The 23,487-nt window shown below is 42.7% G+C and overlaps 1 protein-coding gene across 2 annotated transcripts in view; it reads left to right on the plus strand.

Moving 5' to 3' along the window:
• Positions 1-14,806: 14,806 nt before the first annotated feature.
• Positions 14,807-23,487, plus strand: part of ERGIC1 (endoplasmic reticulum-golgi intermediate compartment 1) — an 85,405-nt gene continuing 76,724 nt past the window's right edge. For both annotated transcript variants that reach the window (XM_075600989.1, XM_075600990.1), the window contains exon 1: positions 14,807-14,964. In XM_075600989.1, coding sequence (XP_075457104.1) covers positions 14,945-14,964 — 20 coding nt within the window. In that variant the 5' untranslated portion in view covers positions 14,807-14,944. The remainder of the gene's footprint in view (positions 14,965-23,487) is intronic.

Genomic DNA, 23,487 nt, shown 5'->3' on the forward strand with positions numbered 1-23,487 from the left:
CACTACTCAAAATTCCTGAGATTATTACTGAACTTGAACAGGAGATACCTCACTATTTCCAGACCAATCAAGATAGTGTCCCCTCCCAGTCCATGCTGTGGGAAGCTCCTAAAGCAGTGTTATGGGGGAAATTGATTAGTATAGCCTCCTATAGAAACAGATTAAGATCAGAAAGAATGAAAAATCTCAGGTAGCAGATAATAGAAATTGAACAGGAACACAAGCTCTCAGTGCTTCCATCCTCAAAAAGTTAACAAACCTGAGGGGAGAACTCAATCTGAGTTCAATCTGTTTCAGAGGTGGAGAAAGCCCCCATGTGGACAAAAATAAAGTTTTTTGAAAAGGCCAATGAGGCCGACTCATTATTAGCTGCCAGACTCAGAAACAGACAGCCGTACAATAATATGAAGTCAATTACAATAAAAAACATCACTCTTACTTCAAACCCAAACCTAATAGCAAAATAATTCTGTTTATATTACACCCATCAATTATCTGGGTATTGATCCGGAGTAGGATCAAAGAAACCCCAATTATGCACTCAATACATATTGTGTTACAATCACTGTCTCTAGGTGCTGGAATAGGGCAGCTATGGGACTTTCCAGCGTACAGAGAGTTAATTTCCCTAGAGAAGCCAACAGCAGCTGCAAACTAATTGAGCAGGCTGAACTCCTGATTGCACATGGAGTTTTAAAAGTCAGGACGTGACTACACACAGAGAGAGACTGCTGGTCCCAGAGAAGGGGGACAGAGAAGAGTTCTCCCGATCTGTGGAAGCTGGCACAGTCCCCTAGGATCACTAGATGGTGGTCATAGTGCCTGCTGGGACTGCCTAAATCTTAAATCCAGGAAGATGAAGGAAGGACGCGAGACCGTGTTGAAGCGGAGATGTCCTGTCCTTAACATTGGACTTACAGAGGAGAGATTCTCTGAGCTCTCGTGGGGCTGAGCTCCCCTAGGAAGGAAGGACGCGAGACTGTGCTGAAGCGGGGATGTCCTGTTCTTAACATTGGACTTAGAGGAGAAATTCTCGGAGCTCTCGTGGGGCTGAGCTCCCCTAAGAATGAAGGACACGAGACGGTGCTGAAGCAGGGACGTCTGCTCCATAACCTTGGAGTAACAGATAAGAGAAACGCTATATTGCTGTGTGCAGAGACTGTATATATTTAGCTAGAATAGTACCTGTTTTGGGGTGGTAACCAGCTTAGCTGTCCATCCAGTTAGTAAGGGTTAAAGCTGAATGTGTAGTTAGTCTCCTAAGAGGAGTAGGCATTTATTTTATGATTTGTTTTGACTTAAAGGGACGGTGGGCCTGTTAGTGTATTATTTATTCCTGTAAATAAACCCCATATAGAGAAATACTAAGTTTCCTGCCTTAATCTGGGACATAAGATCCTCGCTGTGACGGAGACATCATAATATATAAACGATAAGCAGGACTACAGTGGCCCTTTCAGACAGGATAAATGTAAGGCAGTCTAGTGACTAATGGAATCAGCAATTTAAAACCAAAAATAATAAAATGATATTACATCATAATAGTATTACATAATGAAATGAAGTATATACACAGAAGATAAAATAAGACCCTCATAGTGGTGTGGTAAACAGGGATCATAAAGGTGTATGCATCATGGCTAGCATACATATAAGTATTATTCCCAATGATTCAAAGCAAAGCCTCCAAGCCAGACAGTATAGAATGAATTACTATACAGAGTCCCTCTTAAAATTGTGTACCTGAGAGACAAAAAAGAAACCCCCTATTGTGTCAACTCAAGGGTATGTCATCCCAGTGTTTTTGCACTATCAGTGTATAAGGAGCCACAGTCTATAATAGTCTCAAATCAGTAAGCCCTTTGTAAATGGTTGAATCTGTGGCTAGAGATATATAGACAGAGGCAACACATGTGTCAAGTCATTTCCTGCATATGAATGTGCAGTTTGGGGTTGCTGCAGACCATTAAAGAGACCATATGTATCAAGTCATATCCTACACATAAATATGCCGTTTGAGGTCGCGGCGGACTATAAAGGGACCATACAGTATGTGTCAAGTTAATTCCTTCACATAATTGTGCAGTTTAGGGTCACAACGGACCATTGGAGGGACCAAGAGAAAAAACTGGTACAAAGCCGTAATAATCTGTTGCTGCTTCAGATCAATAGATCAATACTTAGATAGTTTGTCACTATCCCCACCTGCACCTACTTTTATTTCCATTATCATACATACACATTTAGGAGTACAATAGGTGAGCGGTTATATTTTTCTTTATATGGTATATTACATCCATCTACAGTATATGACTGCAAAAAAGTAGAGTCCAGTAGGCAGATTCATTATCCACATATTTAAAATCTCTGTGCCTTCCTAGGCTAGAAGAAAACAATATAGGTTCCCTCAATAAAGCTATTAGTAGTGAGGAGATTGCAGGTACGATCAAAGAACTGAAGCCATCTAAAACTCCGGGTCCAGACAGCTTCTCAAACATTTACTATAAGAAAATAGCCAAACTGTTAATCCCTCAGCTTCAAAAATGTTTTAATGCTATCCTTAAAGGGGCACAATTCCCCCCCCCCCCCCCCCCCCAGGATGCTTCAAGCTTCAATCTCAGTTATTCACAAAGAGGGTGAAAACTGCACAAGCTATAGGCTATCAATCTGATACATTCTGACATTAATTTTTCCCCCCAAAATTATGTCCACCAGGTTAAATGAGTTTCTACCTGACCTGATCCACAACGATCAGGTGAGACTCATTCCAAATAGACAGGCAGCAGATAACAAGAGACAGGCGATAAACATCATAGCACACGCTAAAAAAAGCAATATCCCCATGATGCTACACTCTAGACGCAGAAAAAGGATTCAACAGGTTTGATTGGACCTATATGAGGGGCATTTTGACCTACTGGGTGAGTTCCTATCACTTTATACTACTCCAACAGTCAAAGTAAAATGTCTGGGAGTAGCATCAGAATTAATTAATATCAGGGGAGGCACGAGACAAGGGTGCCCATTGTCATCCCTGTTGTTCGCCCTCTCAATGGAACCTTTAGCTGTAAAAATAAGGAATAGCAAAGATATTAAGGGGAACAACATAGCAAACTCAGAATACAAACTCTCATTATTCGTGGACTATATTCTTCTAAGCGTAACCTGGCCCCTGATTTCTCTCCCATCATTAGGCAAAGAACTTGATTTATTTAACTCTTATTGTGGCTTCAAAATGAACAATAGTAAATTGGAGGCGCTCAATATCAACCTCCCTCCACACACTGCCAAACTCATAGCTCTAAATTTTAACTACAAGTGGAGAACACACAGCATCTGTTACCTGGGAGTTAAGATAACACAGTCACACAAGACCTTATATAAAGCTAACTACCCTGGCACCATCCTTAAGGTAATTAAACACCTACATAATTGAGCAAAATGTAAAATGTAATGGATCGGTAAAATACAATCCATTAAACTGAATGTCTGTTACATCTCTTTCAGATACTCCCTATTCCTCTAGAGACTAAAGAATTCATAGACCTTCAAAGACAAATTACTAGTTTTATCTGCTCAGGAAAAAGACCCAGAGTAAATAGAACAACCATGACTATGCCAATATCTAGGGCAGGGGGGCGCAAACTTTTTTCTCTGCGCCCCCATGCCGGCCATAGCAACGTGATGTCACATGACCTTACGGCATCATTTGTCGCCACGTTGCCATGGCGACGCGTGTGAGAAGCCGCCAGAGCCAAGTTCAGTTAGGTTTACAGAGGCCCTGCAGCTCCCCCGTCACTTAATTTAAGTGCCTTCGGGAAGCACGCGGGGCCTCTGTAAAACCTGCGCCCCCCGCACTCAGTCTCATGCCCCCCCTCGGGGTCGTGCCCGCCAGTTTGGGCACTGCTGATCTAGGGGAAGAGTAGCACAACCATGCCTACTTTCCTACTATGCGAAGGCCCAATTTAGCCAACAGGTTTCGTGGCACGAAGACATGGCCCTCAGACACTGGGTCCAAATGGAGTCTGATCTGTTGTACCCAATACATACCAAGGCCATCTTATGGCTGCCATAACAAGTGAGAAAGGAAAAAATGAACATTCTCCCCATCATATCCCAGACTCTGAAATACTGGGAATTATTTGCACTTATAAAAGGTCTCACTTACCCTGATTCTTCAATTACTTATCTTTATAACAACCCTGAATCAGTCCGGGGTTTTTTCGGGAGCTGATTTCCATCACTGGAGAGCAGCGGGACTATGTCGTCTAAGAGACTTAGGGAGGAGAACAAACCCAATTCCACTTGATGTATTTTTTCCAGACAAAGTAAAATAAAAAAGACGTATTCCGCTTTATGCAACTCAGAGGCTTCTTTAATTTAAGGAAGCCCAGAGACTCTCCATCCCATTTTGACAAAATGTGTCTAGATTCAGGCAATAACAAGGGCAGACTCTCTGCCCTCTACGACCCATTTGCCAGCTCATCCAGTGACAAGCCCCCCAGCTTATTAAGCAATGGGAGAGAGATCTAGGAAAGACAATAGAGGAGGACTGAGAGGAGATTTTCGAAGCAGTGGCAAAAAATTTGCACCACTATTAAGGAAAATGCATATAAGTCCTAAACCGATGGCACTACACCCCCATCAGACTATGTAAGATTTCACTGGGCGCATCTCCATTCTGCCCCAAACTATGTGGTGCCTGAGGTACTTACCTCCCTATGTGGTGGAAATGCCCAAAAGTTCAGAGGATTTGGAAAATGATCCACAGGTGGTTCCAGAGGATGTTATCCCAGAATTTTACTCTAGATTCATGGCTATTTTTGTTAAATAGACCATCAGGTTTGCTCAGTAGAAATGAAAATAAACTTATCTCCCAGATATCCACAGCGGTCAGATGCGTAATTGCTTCCCATTGGATGAAACAAACCATCCCAACTATACCCCAAATTAAAGCTAAGGTATGGTACACTTGCCAAATGACTAACCTCACAAGTATGGTAAATGATAACTATTACAAATACACTCTGACCTGGCAGACGTGGCTAGACTTTTGCAGAAACTCGGGTAGCCCCCTCCCCCATTAACATATTAAATAAGACAACCCAGCAATTCTGTATTATCTGTGTTTTTATCTGTATTATCTGTTTGCCTATCTCAGATGTTTACTACCATACTGTATAATTAAGACTGTTTCCACCAAGCCAGGCGTTGGCTAGACCGAGCAGTCGTCTTATGTGTTCCCGGACCTCCCACTGGGGGGTGAGAGCGGGAACATGTCCTACTGCAACCACGTGGCGGGAGGTTCTTGGACTTTCAATGCTCAGGAGTGGACCTCCTGCCTTGAGGGCACAAACATGGTGTGGATTTTGATTTCTACGATTGCTTGCATCTTGCAAACTCACAATGCAGTTCTCCTGATTTTGACGGGAACCGCTCTCAGACCTCAGGATCCTCCACAAGGACCCTGAATTCTTTTGAACTCTTCTTGTTTATAATTTATAGCTATTACTATTTCAAGCCCTCTTTTTGCCAAAATAGTATGTAACGCTATACGTATCTGGTATCAGTGTACTCAGTGGACCCAGGCCAATAAAAAAATAATATTCATTTCCATGATTACACTGAACTTGTGGAAGGAATCTTGATACAATGTCTGAAGTTAGTGTAAATGTATGCTAGATGGTAGTTTAACCTTTCCAATTTTGGTGAGAATCTTTTGGGTTCATGTCACGGGAGACCAGCGCTTTTAACACCAAAATACCCAGATCCTTTGATTGAGCAAAGCAAGAGATAAAATAAATTGTAATTTATTTACAGAATGACCATACACAGCTTGATTTACAATTACAACGAAAAATATACTTACTGGAACTGGGTCAAATGAAATAAAATGTTCCCTAAACTAAATGTTGCCAAAACAAAGTCTCTAGGAGAAATTTCCCAGGAGCGGGAGTTGCTCGCAATAAGAACCTGAAATAGTCCTCGGTCAGCAGCGCAACTTGCCACTGCTGCTTACTCCGCTGGAACTGCTTCTTTCGTGATGAAACTTTAAAATCTTGAAGCTTAGATATTTCTTGCATGAATCCTTAGGCCTCGGCCATGTTTACTGCTTGCTGGCGGAAGCATGCTGACGCGCGCTCCCGCTCAGCACTGAGCCCCTACAGCCACAATTAGAGCGGCTTTAGTAGGGGCTCACCTGCGCTTCCGGAAGCGCAGGTCTTAGGGGAATTTAAAATTCCCCCGCTTGCCGGCGCGACAGGCCGGTCACGTGAGCGGTTCGCCCAATGAGGGCGAACCAGCTCCGTGACGTCACTGGCCCGCCCCCGGCCAGTGACGCGCCCGCCCCCCGATGGCCCACTAACGGCGCGTGCGGTAAGCAACCGCAAGGCCAGGGAAAGCACCTGCTTTCCCTGAGCCTCAGCGTGCCTCAGCGAGCAAGCAGGGAGCATGGACTCAGCCTTAGATGGTATGACAACCTTAAGCATGATGAAAACTTGTTACAGCATGTTGACTGTCCCTAAATTGAGCTGTGTCAGGATTTATAATACCTCTGGGGTTCATTCCCAGAAAACCTGCAGCTCAATCAAAATGCCTGAGTAATCTCCCTAGCAACCAGGCTGAGCCACTCACCTGCTTGCCAGTCCTGGGTAGCCTGGCACTGGGAGCTTCAGCCTAGCAACTGGGCATTTGCGACACACGCCATCTTTTCCCCCCTTGTCATACCAGCCCCCCTGCCGGCTTAGTGCCTTGAAGTCTGGGAAGGGGGACAACTTGGAGAGAAAAGAATCCCTGTTTGATGCACTCTACTCTACTAATCAAAACAATAAATTTCCCTGATAGCACCTCTCTAGAAAGAGATTATTCTTAGCTGAGCAGGGAATCCCCTCTTTCCCCTCTAAAGGGGGACAACTTGCCAGGGTGGTTCTTCCTTTCCTCCTCCTTGCTAACAAAAGTTTTAACACCTCCATATCCTGGATGGCCTTTGAAGCTCAGAGAGCGGAGTAACCCCTGTTTCCCATGCAAATGGATTTTTATCCATACTGAATGACTTCCTCTGAATCTTACTTTAATACAAATATAAACCTTGGGTATTTATTATTCTATTTTCTTTTCCACTTATACAGAGAAACCTTGCCATATGCATATACATTTGAATGTAATTCGATTCCCTGCCCAGTCTTACTGTTTATAACTTCTTGTTTATAACTTCTAGATATTACTATTTCAAGCCCTCTCTTTGCCAAAATAGTATGTAACGCTATACATATCTGGTATCAGTGTACTCGGTGGACCCAGGCTGATAAAAAATAGTATTCCTTTACATGATTACACTGAACTTGTGGGAGGAATCTTGATGCCAAGTCCGAAGTTAGTGTAAATTTATGCTAGACGGTAGTTTTACCTTTCCATGATGGTGAGAACCTTTTGGGTTCAGCCATGAAAACGTCAGGTGTAGAATATTACACAATCCTACTATGTAAGGAGAATATATATAAACATATACAAAAGAAACCACAATAAAAACGCAGTATAAAAAGCACAGAACAGTATATAACTGCTTTTCTTGCGCTGTGCACCGCCATTCATATCTTCGTTATCTGCTTGTAACCATGTAGCTAACAGTTAGTATTGGATTAGATCTGAGCAAAGTCCAATGGAATAAAAGATTGGACCGGATGTTACCAAACACTGGAACTCAGAAAATCCTGCTATATAGGTGTAATGAATAATGAAGGAGTGCGTGCCTAATCATGCAAAATATAAAGTATTGATTCTTTGGTGCCAAATTCAAAATTGGTATGTTGGATGTATACACCCTCTTAGCAGATGCTGGTGGGCTTTTCATCATCCGAATTCCTCCACACTGGAAGATTTGCGTCTCGTTTCTCGTCAGCTGGTTTCCCTTCACAGATTGCCGAACAAACTCGGCTGGGAGAAATAGGTGGCACACAGCACCCACGCTGCACCAAAGGGGATAATCACCCTGTTCCTATAGGTATTTCAAACCAAAGCTGGTCACATGTGGGACCGTAAGAGAAATTAAGGCACCAGTACTCACTAGTGCTGCAGGCTAGCAATATGTGAAATAGCAGAGTTCACAGGTAGCACTCCTTGCTCACAGCCTTCCGGCTGATGGTATGGTACAATGCAGATGATCCAAAACGGTTACAACTGAGTGCTAGCCACCCAAATATGGAGTCAGCCTTGACTGACTTTGTCATTTAACATTACTCCCATATTTGTCAAAATAAAACCGGGCTTGGTGGGGGTGGAGGAGGGAAATTTGCAGCTCCAAAATGTTGATACCATCGGCCCTGACCTAATGGGAAATCGGCCACCGCATAAACATAATACATGTGGGGACTAGATACATTGTAATTTTATTATAAAGATAATTAACTCATATGTATAATACATTTTCATCTTTCTTTCCAACAACTAACCCATATTTATATGATCCACTAGCCCTGGCATTACTTTTCATCAATAGTGAAGTTCATTAAAACTCCTATATTACTGTGTGGAAACTGAATTAAGAAGGCAGGCAGTGTTTTAATTCAGTTTTAATGTTCCCACGGTAAAAACATGTTGGTTTGTAATATTTTGCTTATTATCTTTCGTTATGACTTTGTTGGTCCTAGAAATTGTTAGTTGAAACAGTTTCTCTTTTTTGTTACTTGTTGGTAAAGTAAGGATGTTGCCACCAGGCAAACAGAAAAAGGGTAAGGACAACAAATATGAGCATGCATTTCAGAGGACCATGTAAAAAAAACCAGGATATTCATTTTTTCAAATATACAGACAAGTAACGTGGTGACTGAATCAAATGAACGCAATTATATTGAGAAGCTATGTGTTTAGCCAGTAATATATATATATATATATATATATATTCAGATAAGGCAGTTGGCACTCCAATAGGTGCTGTTAAGCCACAGGTGCACGTCCCATATAGAGAATGTAGTTATACGTTACCGTTCCAAGGATTGGTAAACAAGAGACAGCACTCAATGTTGAAGATCAAAGTGTATTAGTGAAAGCAAAAATACATCCAGAAACCCAACGTTTCGGTCCTACAGAATGGGACCTTCCTCAGGGGGATACAAAGGGAGAATGACACAGTTCACCACATATTTATACATCAAACACTGAAAGTCAATTAACCAATCACCATCACCCAATTAAATTAACACAAGAAACCTGCAGCTCTGATGTCATATGTTGATTAAGCTTACATAAGATACCTCCATACTGCTAATCACTCAGCTGTGTATCATCCATTGTCATGGTTATCAATGGGTGTGAGCTCTGATTGATATGGCAGGGGCAATAGGGAGAGGATATCTAAAGAATTAAGGCAGGTTGTGCCATACATAAGTGAAACATTATAAAACCAGGGACATATATATCAAACACTGAAAGTCAATTAACCAATCACCATCACTCAATTAAAATAACACAAGAAACCTGCAGCTCTGATGTCATGTGTTGATTAAGCTTACATAAGATACCTCCATACTGCTAATCACCCAGCTGTGTATTGCATCCATTGTCATGGTTACCAATGGGTCTGAGCTCTGATTGATATGTCAGGGGCAGCAGGGAGAGGGTTTTTAAAGAAGTAAAGCAGGTAGTGCCATACATAAGTGAAACATAATGAAACCAGGGACATATAGGTGTGGGGGAGTGTGGGGGAGTGGTGGGGATCATGATGGAATGTACTGACATAACTAGAGGGCAGAGCCAGACTATGTCATATGAACCATAAGTGCATATGGGAATACCACAATAAGTAGAACTTGCATGTAAACAAATGATGAATAAATATGTATAGACTTCTAACCAAAGGAGAGCAACAGAGGATATTATACCATGAAACACATCAGTGAAATTAATGTGATTGTCCACACACGCACATGTCCATAGGTATCATCAGGATCTGACCTAAAGAAAACAACTTAGCTTAAAATCCTCGTTAAGCCCTTTTGGGGTCATTGTACTTAAATCAAAGATAGCTTTAGCTTCCAGCTGTAATAGTAGTTTATTCCTGTCGCCACCCCTGGTAGGGGCACGAGCCTGTATAATAGGCATGCATCTTAGAGTTGCTAAACTGTGTCTGTGTTTCCTGAAGTGTCGTGCCACCGGTTGGTGTTTCAAATCATCGTCATCTTCAGCACCCAGAAGTGCCTTCCTGATTGCACATCGATGAATACTGATACGTTCCTTTAACATTCTCATCGTCTTTCCAACGTAGTAGAGCCCACATGGGCACTTGATGAAGTACACTACATATTTAGACTCACAGTTTAAATATTGTTTAATTTTTGTAGATTTGCCAGTCTGAGGGTGAGCAAAAGTACTTCCTGTTTGCATAAACTGGCAGTTGGTACAGCCATGGCATCTGTATGACCCCGGTTTTCTCGCCAGCCAGGTCTTTGCTGGCATGTATTTGTCAACGGGATCAGAATGTGTAAGCAGATCTCCCAGATTTCTGCCTCTTTTATAACAAAAAAGGGGTGGAGCATTAAAGTCTTTCCCAATCCTGCGATCATTAGCCAATATATGCCAATGTTGTTGTATAGACCTTTTGATATGTCCAGATGCAGTGCTGTAAGTGCTGACCACCTTACAGCGATCAGAATCAGTGGTCCTCATTGTTGGTGACAGCAGCTCCTCCCTCTCTGGGATCCTGGCTTTGATGAGTGCCTTATTGACTTCTTTGGGATCATATCCCCTCTCTAGAAAGCGAGAGGCCATCTCCAGAAGTGCACACTCCACTAGTTTGGGGTCACTCACAATTCTCCGGACACGTAGTAGTTGTGAGAAAGGGAGACCTGCTTTTAATGGTGGAGGATGATGGCTGGTTGCATGTAATAATGTGTTCCTATCTGTGGGCTTCTGGAATAGACGTGTGCAGAGTTTTCCATTGTCCTTATAAACAATGGTATCAAGAAAAGGAACTTCAATGGTACTGTAGCTAGATGTGAACCTAATTGTGCATGGAATTTTGTTTAGATACTCAGTAAATGATAGAAGCTCTGTTTCCAGTCCTCGCCAGACCAGGAACACATCATCAATGTAGCGATAGTAGTTAGATATACGGTCCGCAAATGGGGCATCGGTAAGCAAATGGGTGTTCTCGTAGGTATCCATGAACAGGTTGGCATACGCCGGTGCCATGTTTGACCCCATAGCGGTGCCTGTTAGTTGCAGATAAAAGGTTTTCTCAAACCTGAAGTAGTTCTTATGGAGTATCACCTCCAGCAGCAATAACAAGTATTCTGGAGGCGGCCCCTTGTGCTCTGCAAACTTACTGAAGTGGTCACGGATCGCTTCAATGCCCTCCTGGTGTGGGATGTTAGTATATAGACTGCCCACGTCCATGGTTACCAGTATAGTATCTGCAGTAACCGGCGAAATGCCGGTTACTGCAGATACTATACTGGTAACCATGGACGTGGGCAGTCTATATACTAACATCCCACACCAGGAGGGCATTGAAGCGATCCGTGACCACTTCAGTAAGTTAAAAACCTTTTATCTGCAACTAACAGGCACCGCTATGGGGTCAAACATGGCACCGGCGTATGCCAACCTGTTCATGGATACCTACGAGAACACCCATTTGCTTACCGATGCCCCATTTGCGGACCGTATATCTAACTACTATCGCTACATTGATGATGTGTTCCTGGTCTGGCGAGGACTGGAAACAGAGCTTCTATCATTTACTGAGTATCTAAACAAAATTCCATGCACAATTAGGTTCACATCTAGCTACAGTACCATTGAAGTTCCTTTTCTTGATACCATTGTTTATAAGGACAATGGAAAACTCTGCACACGTCTATTCCAGAAGCCCACAGATAGGAACACATTATTACATGCAACCAGCCATCATCCTCCACCATTAAAAGCAGGTCTCCCTTTCTCACAACTACTACGTGTCCGGAGAATTGTGAGTGACCCCAAACTAGTGGAGTGTGCACTTCTGGAGATGGCCTCTCGCTTTCTAGAGAGGGGATATGATCCCAAAGAAGTCAATAAGGCACTCATCAAAGCCAGGATCCCAGAGAGGGAGGAGCTGCTGTCACCAACAATGAGGACCACTGATTCTGATCGCTGTAAGGTGGTCAGCACTTACAGCACTGCATCTGGACATATCAAAAGGTCTATACAACAACATTGGCATATATTGGCTAATGATCGCAGGATTGGGAAAGACTTTAATGCTCCACCCCTTTTTTGTTATAAAAGAGGCAGAAATCTGGGAGATCTGCTTACACATTCTGATCCCGTTGACAAATACATGCCAGCAAAGACCTGGCTGGCGAGAAAACCGGGGTCATACAGATGCCATGGCTGTACCAACTGCCAGTTTATGCAAACAGGAAGTACTTTTGCTCACCCTCAGACTGGCAAATCTACAAAAATTAAACAATATTTAAACTGTGAGTCTAAATATGTAGTGTACTTCATCAAGTGCCCATGTGGGCTCTACTACGTTGGAAAGACGATGAGAATGTTAAAGGAACGTATCAGTATTCATCGATGTGCAATCAGGAAGGCACTTCTGGGTGCTGAAGATGACGATGATTTGAAACACCAACCGGTGGCACGACACTTCAGGAAACACAGACACAGTTTAGCAACTCTAAGATGCATGCCTATTATACAGGCTCGTGCCCCTACCAGGGGTGGCGACAGGAATAAACTACTATTACAGCTGGAAGCTAAAGCTATCTTTGATTTAAGTACAATGACCCCAAAAGGGCTTAACGAGGATTTTAAGCTAAGTTGTTTTCTTTAGGTCAGATCCTGATGATACCTATGGACATGTGCGTGTGTGGACAATCACATTAATTTCACTGATGTGTTTCATGGTATAATATCCTCTGTTGCTCTCCTTTGGTTAGAAGTCTATACATATTTATTCATCATTTGTTTACATGCAAGTTCTACTTATTGTGGTATTCCCATATGCACTTATGGTTCATATGACATAGTCTGGCTCTGCCCTCTAGTTATGTCAGTACATTCCATCATGATCCCCACCACTCCCCCACACTCCCCCACACCTATATGTCCCTGGTTTCATTATGTTTCACTTATGTATGGCACTACCTGCTTTACTTCTTTAAAAACCCTCTCCCTGCTGCCCCTGACATATCAATCAGAGCTCAGACCCATTGGTAACCATGACAATGGATGCAATACACAGCTGGGTGATTAGCAGTATGGAGGTATCTTATGTAAGCTTAATCAACACATGACATCAGAGCTGCAGGTTTCTTGTGTTATTTTAATTGAGTGATGGTGATTGGTTAATTGACTTTCAGTGTTTGATATATATGTCCCTGGTTTTATAATGTTTCACTTATGTATGGCACAACCTGCCTTAATTCTTTAGATATCCTCTCCCTATTGCCCCTGCCATATCAATCAGAGCTCACACCCATTGATAACCATGACAATGGATGATACACAGCTGAGTGATTAGCAGTATGGAGGTATCTTATGTAAGCTTAATCAACATATGACATCAGAGCTGCAGGTTTCTTGTGTTAATTTAATTGGGTGATGGTGATTGGTTAATTGACTTTCAGTGTTTGATGTATAAATATGTGGTGAACTGTGTCATTCTCCCTTTGTATCCCCCTGAGGAAGGTCCCATTCTGTAGGACCGAAACGTTGGGTTTCTGGATGTATTTTTGCTTTCACTAATACACTTTGATCTTCAACATTGAGTGCTGTCTCTTGTTTACCAATCCTTGGAACGGTAACGTATAACTATATATATATATATATATATATATATATACAAATACAACTGTATGCTCATCTGCATGTCTTAGGCAGGTCTGCAACCCCGCCTTTCCCCATTATCACCCAGCATACAGCACTTCCACTGCAGCAAGGGATTCTGGGAAATGACATGCAAATGAGCACACAGTGTCACTTTTTGCCTCAAAAACCATTTTTAACATGGTTCCCTATAGGCTTTAACCATGTTAAAAATGGTTTTTGAGGCAAAAAGTGACACTGTGTGCTCATTTGCACGTCATTTCCCAGAATCCCTTGCTGCAGTGGAAGTGCTGTATGCTGGGTGATAATGGGGAAAGGCGGGGTTGCAGACCTGTCTAAGACATGCAGATGAGCATAGTTATATTTGCATATTTGCTTTCCTGTGGAGGGTTTTTGTCACTTTTTTTACTCACCATAACTTAACTCAGTATTATGGTGTATATATATATATCTATATCTCTATCTCTATATATATATATCTAACTATTTTACCTGTACAGTTGCATTGACAATGTTGTAATAATTACACTGTTGAAAAATATTTTCATGTAATTTAGTGTCATGTCAAATCTTTACGAAAAAATGGATGCATAGTTTGTTTTCACTTGGAGAACCCATTCAGTTAGTCTAATAAAGCGACAGTGACGCCAGTCACAATTAAAAGGCATTGAAACTGGAATTAGGGAGGGGGGGGGGAGCATTCCTGTCTTCACTCTGAGATTTTAGAAGCATGTACCAGGCAAACGAATGATGCTTTTACATTCAACACACGCTGCTGAAAAAGATGCATAAGACAAGGGCAACATAACTATTTCATGACTGGATTAACCCAGTGCTGTGACATTATACATAAAGTAACGTCCTCACTCTCACTCTGAGCGAGCTGACTGCTGTTGACTTAAGAACAACCCACGTGGCTCATGCCGAGTGTATTTAAACAGGGACCGGATGTGATGTCTGCGCTTCACCCGGCGTCCAATCAGAGGCTGCAAAGCGTCCTTTGCCGACGTCAGATCCTCTGTGTCTAGCCGGCAGACTTGAAGAGAGAGTCTGATACAAGCTGGTTGATTACAGGCAGCGCCCCCTTTAAATCCGCATCCTTTCCTCGGTGTGAGGCCGCCCCTGAGTCTGCACAATGCCCTTTGACTTCAGGAGGTGAGTGACGGTGTCTTGCTGGTGGTCCTCCAGCAGCCATCAATATGAAGGAACGATGCTTCTTGATATTGGGAGAGAGGTAGCAGAGGGGGATGGGGGCATCATGATATTGGGAGAGAGGTAGCACAGGGGATGGGGGCTTCCTGATATTGGGAGAGAGGTAGCACAGGGGATGGGGGCTTCCTGATATAGGGAGACGGGTAGCACAGGGGGATGGGGGCTTCCTGATATAGGGAGACAGGTAGCACAGGGGGATGGGGGCTTCCTGATATAGGGAGACATCTAGCACAGGGGGATGGGGGCATCCTGATATAGGGAGACAGGTAGCACAGGGGGATGGGGGCATCCTGATATAGGGAGACAGGTAGCACAGGGGGATGGGGGCTTCCTGGTACAGGGAGACGGGTAGCACAGGGGGTTGGGGGCTTCCTGTACACAGAGGGATGGGTGCATACTGATATAAGGAGAGAGGTGGGTTGGGGAAGAGTGGTTTCATGGTCACTGACCCTTATTTATGCAGGACCTGTAATCACGTCTATGATGGTGAATAAAGAAACCAAACAGTTAATGCTTTTTTCTAAAGAGCTTGATCTCGAAGTGCAGCATCTGAGAAATGAGCTGATTGTGCACAAATATATATAACGTGGGTAACATACTTCAGTTTCCTCTTCTTTTAATATTACCATCTCCAGTAATTAGACAAACTGTGTATGTGTCTCACACCATAATTTCAGCAATTTCCAGGGTAGGTATGTCCATTCCATACAATGCAGATGTAATAAAGGGTTAAAACACTAGACAAAATAAAAATGTGAGCATAACATGTGTTCCCTTAAAAGTTAACTCCAACATGCCTTGTATAATGCTATATTACTAGTATAATTGCATACCTTCTAAACGTTCAGCAGGACTCCTAGTACATCTGTGTATGCTCATTTTTAGTGCATAGTGTTTGGATCATGACTTACGGTGAGTGACAGTGGTGTTGTAATGTATATTGGCACAGGGTGATGAACGAGCCCTACAAGAGGGACCCTTTCTGACATACAATAAAGGGGGGACATATTTGGATATCAGTAAACATTCTGAGGAGCAAATACTTCTCCTGTTCTTACTCCAAATATGAGGTTTAGTCAGGTTTCCTAGTGTATCTGTACTGTACTCGCCCTTTTATGGTGCTGCCACTAATTACTACTTGTACCTGACTTCAGTTACATTGCAATCATCCCATATTAATAATATATTTATTTCTTGTACAGCACTGACCGTGAACGCAGCACTGTACATATGTTTGCATATAAATGTCGTGCGAATCCCTGCTCCGTAGCGCTTACAAACTATTTTATGGTGACTGAGGCACAGAGGGATAAAGTGACTTGCCCAAGGTCACAAGGAGCTGACGCCTGTTTTTTCAAAGTCGGTGCCTTTACTCACTAAGCCATTCCTTCAATAGTAGTGACTAATATTATTCCTTTGTCCATTTTTAGTGGTACAATGCATTGGTGCCACACATGCTGGTTCAATGTAATTAATACCATTGTTACGGGTTATTGATATCTGAATAATTTTAAGGGACAAAATAGTGTTTTAGCAACAGTCATTAATGAACTATTTTTTTTTTATAGCGCTGTGTAATGTACGATACAATCCTGTAGAAAATAGAGCTGAATCTCTTCCCCGACATGTTTGGATACCTGAGAGAGATGGGGTCACTCAGATTGCATTGCGCATTTTAAGATCTTGTTTTTGTTACCCCTGCTAAAAATACAGTTCAGTCAGAAAAAAAATAAGCTAGTTGGATTTTGTTTAATGCTCATGTTTGGAAGAATGAATGTGCTCGCTGTTACAAGGCTAATTCTCCTTCTAGCTATGCAGGTGTCCTATTTTTCTAAAGACTTCCTGCAACAGTGTGTTTATAAGGCCAAAACACACCAGAACACCCACATGCCACCCCAGTATGTGGGTGTTTTTAATGAGTTGTGTGCTCATTTGCATGTCATTTCCCAGAATCCCTGGCTGCAGTGTAAGCATTGTATGCTAGGAGATAATGGCGAGAAGCAGGTTGCAGTCCTGTCTGAGATGTCAATGTGATCGCAAGTGATATTTTCAATGGCTAAATGAGTTTTCCAACTTTCTGGCCATGGGCTTGCAGCGGAGCACACTGTGGAATACATTAGCTCTGCTATGCAAATGTTTGGCATATAAACTAATTGTGCATTTAGCTCTACCAATTTAGTCTACACCTGAGACATTAGGTGAATGTTTGTGTCCCCAGAATACTTGGCTGCTACTGACAAGATTGCCTATTCTTTCAGGACTTTGAATAGCCCCCCTGTCCTGGTCAATGTCATTCCTTCCTGATGAAATAACTCTTTTTATCATTAAGAAACCTGTTTTGAGCCTACAATTGATGCAATTGTTCTCCCTGCTGCTATTGTAGAACCTGCATCCTGGATGCCCTACCTTTCCAGCGTTCACATTCAAGGTGATTAAATATGCCAGATCCGTGTGTGAGCATTAGGTTTATTGGACACATTTGTAGTATTAACACTTTAGTTTTTTAAACTGTTTGCCTACCTTGTGTTTAAATAACCCAGTGGTAGGCAAACTAAGGCTTGGTCCCCAGTACATGCTGCAGCGAGCGCTACGGCACATTGGTTAACTTAAAGGTGCAATCCCACGTAGGCTGCCAGAAAACAACCTTTTTGTAAGGAATTTTAAGTCTGTTAGAAATAATTTACAAATTAATTTCTTGTAGGCCTCTGAATGGGGAAGACTTTACCAACAAGAGTTTCTTTTACCCTTTGCTCTTTTAGGCCGCGTCCATGGATAGTGCTTGCGGGCGGAGGCGCGCTTACGCTCGGCACTGAGCCCCTACAGCTGCAATAAGAGCGGCTTTAGTAGGGGCTCGCCTACGCTTCCGCAAGCTCGCGGAAGCGTAGGTCTTAGTAAAAGGTTAAATTTTCGCGCTTGCTGGTGCGCAGGGCCGGTCACGCGAGCGGTTCGCTCAATGAGGGCGAACCAGCTCCGTGACGTCACTGGTCCGCCTGCCGACACGCCCCCGGACGGCGCGCTGTCTAAGGCCAGGCAAAGAACCCGCTTTCCCTCAGCCTCAGTGCGCCTCCGCCCGCAAGCAGTATCCATGGACGAAGCCTAATAAAGAGGGAGAGAGACGGCTCAGGCTGTGCTAGCACTAGTTGAACACATTGACATCTGACAACAGAGAGAGAGGAGCCAAAAGACACGTAAACCCCTCCGAAGTCTCCACTCGCCGTGTTTACATACCAAAATTCAAATGTAACCCTCCCTGCCTGGCTCCTAGGGAGTTTACATCATTGGAGTGGGAGAGGGAACGGCTCAGTGAGTAAAGACACTGAGTGGCACTGAGAGTTTGAAGCAGGGGAACCTGGTTCAATTCCCAGTGTTGGCTCCTTGTGACCTTGGGCAAGTCACTTTATCTCCCTGTGCCTCAGGCACCAAAAACATAGATTGTAAGCTCCACGGGGCAGGGACCTGTGCCTGCAAAATGTCTCTGTAAAGCGCTACGTATAACTAGCAGCGCTATACAAAAACATGCTATTATTATTATTATTATTATTATTATTATTATTATTATTGGGCAAAGAGTTGTAGGACGAGATGAGGGAGCGGGATACATTGTATGTAAAAAATAGTAAAATGGAAATACATAGAGTAGTACTGCAGATGACAGATGGAAAGATCTTTCTTCTAATCTTCAAACATTATACAGTACTCAAATAAGTATGAGTTTAACAGGCATGTTGCACTCTAAAGTATATGTGTGTAAATAGGATCCAGTCTTGTCTAAGATAACATCTGGAGTCAGGCGCTGTGTGGCTATGCTTAAAACTGGAGAGGGAGGAACCATAGCGCAGACAGTCTGTACGCAATTTAATAAAGTAACAGTTAAGAGCTCTCCAAAATACGCACGTACAATTTGTGCAGTAAATGAGAGCACCTAGAATAACAATAACAATAATGAAGTGCCGGTAATCTCACCACCCCTCTCATGTGGGTCAGATGAACGCCGATACCGGGCGGGTGCTGCTCCCTATAGTGGCCACTCGGAAACAACACTGCTCCGCGGGGTTCCCTCTGCCCAGACCAGGTAGTCACAATCTCCACTCTCCTCCTGGTTTAGTTTGTTGAGACAAACTTTGTCAGGTTTGTCTGATACTTGGGTGCTATGCTATTAATATAGTGCACTTTTCCAACCCATTACTAAGGGTCAATCTTTTACATATTTCTTTTCTCTGTGGATATCTGGAGTGTTATTACTGTTAATATATACTATTAGCACCAGTCCTGTTGCTATTTTCTGCGTTATCATTGTGCAAAGGTGGACTACTCAACATGATTACCTTGACTCGGTGCTGGATTCAGGCGACTGGGCAGTGACACTCGGGATCCCTCTTTTCTGAGACCCTATGGCATGCTGTATTCCTTTTCCTTAATTATTCAGGACTTCATTCCTTCTCTCTAACCATACTCGTAAACCTTTAGAGAGGAGGTTAGACAAACATTATTTAAATGTCAGATTTTAAAGAGGGAAATAAATATATATATATATATATATATATATATGAGTTAAGTTATGGTGAGTAAAAAAGTGACAAAAACCTCCACAGGAAAGCAAATATGCAAATACAACTGTATGCTCATCTGCATGTCTTAGGGATTCTGGGAAATGACATGCAAATGAGCACACAGTGTCACTTTTTGCCTCAAAAACCATTTTTAACATGGTTCCCTATAGGCTTAAGCTTGCTGCATGGTCACAGCTTTGAGCACAGCCAGGGTTAAGGTGCATACCCAGAAAACCACCCACAGACAGCCGTTTCGACCTTTATGGGTCTCATCAGTGTGGGGTTGATTTTAACTGGGTATGCAAAGAGGCTATGCGATAGGCTATACCAGCAGTGCGCAAACTGTGGGGCGCGACCCCCAGGGGGGGGCGCGACACTGCCGACGGGGGGCTCGGGGTTTACAGAGGCCCCGCGCGCTTCTCGAAGGCACTTAAATTAAGTGCCGGGGGAGCTGCAGGGCCTCTGTAAACCAGCTTACCGTGGCTCCGGCGGCTTCCTCCCTGTGTCGCCATGGCAAAATGACGCTGCGAGGTCATGCGTGACGTCATTACGCCGGAGCGAGGGTAAGTTGGGGTTGGAGGGGGGCGCGGGAGTGAGGGGACAGCCGGCAGGGGGGCGCAGGGAAAAACGTTTGCGCCCCCCTGGGCTATACCATAATACTGAGTTAAGTTATGGTGAGTAAAAAAAGTGACAAAAACCCTCCACAGGAAAGTAAATATGCAAATGCAACTGTATGCTCATCTGCATGTCTTAGGCAGGTCTGCAACCCCGCCTTTCCCCATTATCACCCAGCATACAGCACTTCCACTGCAGCAAGGGATTCTTTAAATAAATAAATCAGAAAATAGCCGTGTTAGTCCAGTTGCGATAGTGCAAAATAAATTAGTTCTTCAGTATTCGGTGATACCTTTTTTTTATTGGACTAACAATTTATGTCATAGGACAAGCTTTCGAGAGTTATCCTCTCTTCATAGCAATTGCTTGCCTCTATTCTTATCCACACTTTCTCTCCCCCCCCCCCAGTATCCCTCCCCCTCCCCACCTTTTTTTGACACTGTCCCCTGGCTTCAAACACAACACCCTACCTTATCTACAGTAAATATCTGTTGTGTTTTTTTTGTTTTTTTCCTCTCTCCACAATGTTTTAGCCATAGATTCCTTTGTAAATCAGTATTGCTGACCTGAAGAAGAGAGGAGAACTCTCGAAAGCTTGTCCTATGACATAAATTGTTAGTCCAATAAAAAAGGTATCACCGAATACTGAAGAACTAATTTATTCTGAATATATATATATATATATATATATCTCCCATTTGTAACAATGAACTATCTGTCACTAGTAAATCTGTTGTCTAAAGAACCTAGTATCTGCTTACATGATCAGTTATGCTTTTTTTTACATTTTTTTATTTTAAAGTTTAGGCCACAGGAAGAACGTAAAGACACATTTGGCAAGAAGGTTAAACCCTAGTTGTCATACTGCACACAAAACGTAACCTTTATCATGACCGAGCTAAATGTGATCACCTATAAACAGATTAGCATCCTTATTTTTCTTTATTTTGTCGCGTTTGTTTTCATTTCTTTTGTAATTTTTTTATTTAAGAAGCACCAAGTATACTGTGACTAAACGTCCCAGTTTTCAAGTTATTGTCCCGACTATCTCTAAAAGTCTTTGCTTTGAGCAGGTTCTGCAGCGCAATGTATTATCCGGCTGTTAGGTGGCACTGCGCTGCTCACGCAACTCGTGTGTGTGTCTGTCTTGAGGGGTTTGGGAGTATCCAGAAGAAACCACCTCCCAAGTTGCAGCCCTCCAGGTTTACAAACTCACATTAAATAATAATTTCAAAATACTCTTAGGTGTCAGAATTGGGTCCAAAAAGAGACCAAATGTAACCCCTTAGAACAAAGTGAACTAATGCCAGTGATGTGTTTAAAGGGGAAATGCTTTTTTAAACACATCTAAAACGCACCTTAACATACAGTTGCTGTTTTACATAAATGTCAGGTTTCTATTTCTGTATTGTATTTTGCTTGTTTAACGTCCTTGTCATGACAAAGCATTTCACGTGGTCCTGACTGCTCTTTCCTGCTGTTACTTTCATATCCTTAAGTACTGTACCTCAAGCCATTTTGAGCAACCATTTTCCAGATTTGCTTAACTAACCTCATTTTTGCGTTGTGCCTTGTCCCCGGGTACCGTACCCATTCATTTATTTGTGAATCAAAAAGCACCTTCAGTTCAAGCTGCATTTTTACATTCAAATAAATCTATTGGCATTGGGGTGCCCTGAACCATAAAGTGGAGTTTTTGAGAGTTGTGTACAGGGTTGACTCGGGAAATGACTAGTGGGCCCACAGCGCCGATGGCTCCCTGAACAGGCATAGCATGCCAGGGACATTAACACGGCTGTTGTGGGCCTGAGGGAGGAAGCGTGCTCCACCTTCTGAGAGCCTTAGCCGGGAACCCTTTCTCCACAGGGCTCTCCCTCACCTTGACAGCATGCATCCCTCCCTACTCGCTCTGCTCAACACCATGAATCTCCTAATTATGCTCAATTGTGTGTGTTCAAGGCAAAATAATATTTTTTTTTTCTTATGGTGTCACCGTAGTGAAATGTTATGATTGTCTGACCACTGACCAATTTAGTAATCCACCGCTTTGATTGCAAACTTTATTTTCTCTAATTCACTGGAATATTTGAGCTTGGATATGCTTTAACTGTTAAAATTGTCATTTTGAATTTACTAAGGATTGCTTTATAAGTTAAGCACTGCAGTATTTTTTTCTTCGTTTAACTACACACACCCAACTATCTCCCAAGAAAATGTACATTTACTGTATATTGAGTAATATCTCTGTGAAGTTAGGCTGTCAGGTCTTTATTTGGAAAGTTATTGATCATTTTCTTGTAACCCCCATTCCCCAGCTATGAATGGTGTCACATCAGATTAGTCCATAAAGTAACAAACTCCGTCTGCAGACATAGTGTGTGTAAGTGCTGGCTGAGTATGGGTATAAGTGCAGTATAGAAATGGGCGCCAGGAACTTTTATTTAAAAAAAAAAAAAAAAAAAAAGTATTTATTGAACAGCCACTTAGAAACAGTTCACATATATTGATATAGGCGATACCTTGTCAAAACAATTAGATTGTAAGCTCTTCGGAGCAGGGACTCTTCCGAAATGTTACTTTTATGTCTGAAGCACTTATTCCCATGATTTGTTATTTATATGATTGTCACGTGTATTACTACTGTGAAGCGCTATGTACATTAATGGCGCTATATAAATAAATAAAGACATACATGCAACTCGTGCAAATAATACTTTTAGGGGATTCATGCTCTTGTGAGCTTCAATCCTAGCCAGAGGAGGTACTAGACTTATGTTACACATTGAAAAGGATAAAGTGGAAAGAGCTTGCATGGAGACCCCGATGCATTGAGAAGCTGCCAGTTGGGCAGATTCAAAGTGAGCACAGGCTGCACTATAGGTAACCCTATGAGGACAATGTGTTCAGGCTGCAGTAGGGGCAACCCTGTGAGAACAGGACAGTGTTGTATCTGTCTCCCACAAACATAGGTTTCCCGATCCTCTTAACAGGTGCTACCTTCAGTAAGGGGTATGTTACCAACTTTAAAACAGTGAGACCACTTCTCTAATTTCCTACCAGTAATACACACACTATTTACAGGACTTACAGTGCGGACCCTTGTCAGCACTCTGAAGAACCTGCTTTCAGAACAAAGGCTGGGGCTATATATACCCTTTGTGCTTCCTATGATGACGTCACGGGACATAAAGGGGGACGGTGAACCTGGAGGGATCCCTCCCAGTGAACATCTTCAGGCAATTTAACCCCTACAGAAATAGTAGCCATCCATGGAGTGGCTGCATTCTAAATTCTCAACCAC

The sequence above is a fragment of the Ascaphus truei genome, chromosome 5 (genome assembly GCF_040206685.1).
Source record: "Ascaphus truei isolate aAscTru1 chromosome 5, aAscTru1.hap1, whole genome shotgun sequence".
Classification (NCBI taxonomy): domain Eukaryota; kingdom Metazoa; phylum Chordata; class Amphibia; order Anura; family Ascaphidae; genus Ascaphus; species Ascaphus truei.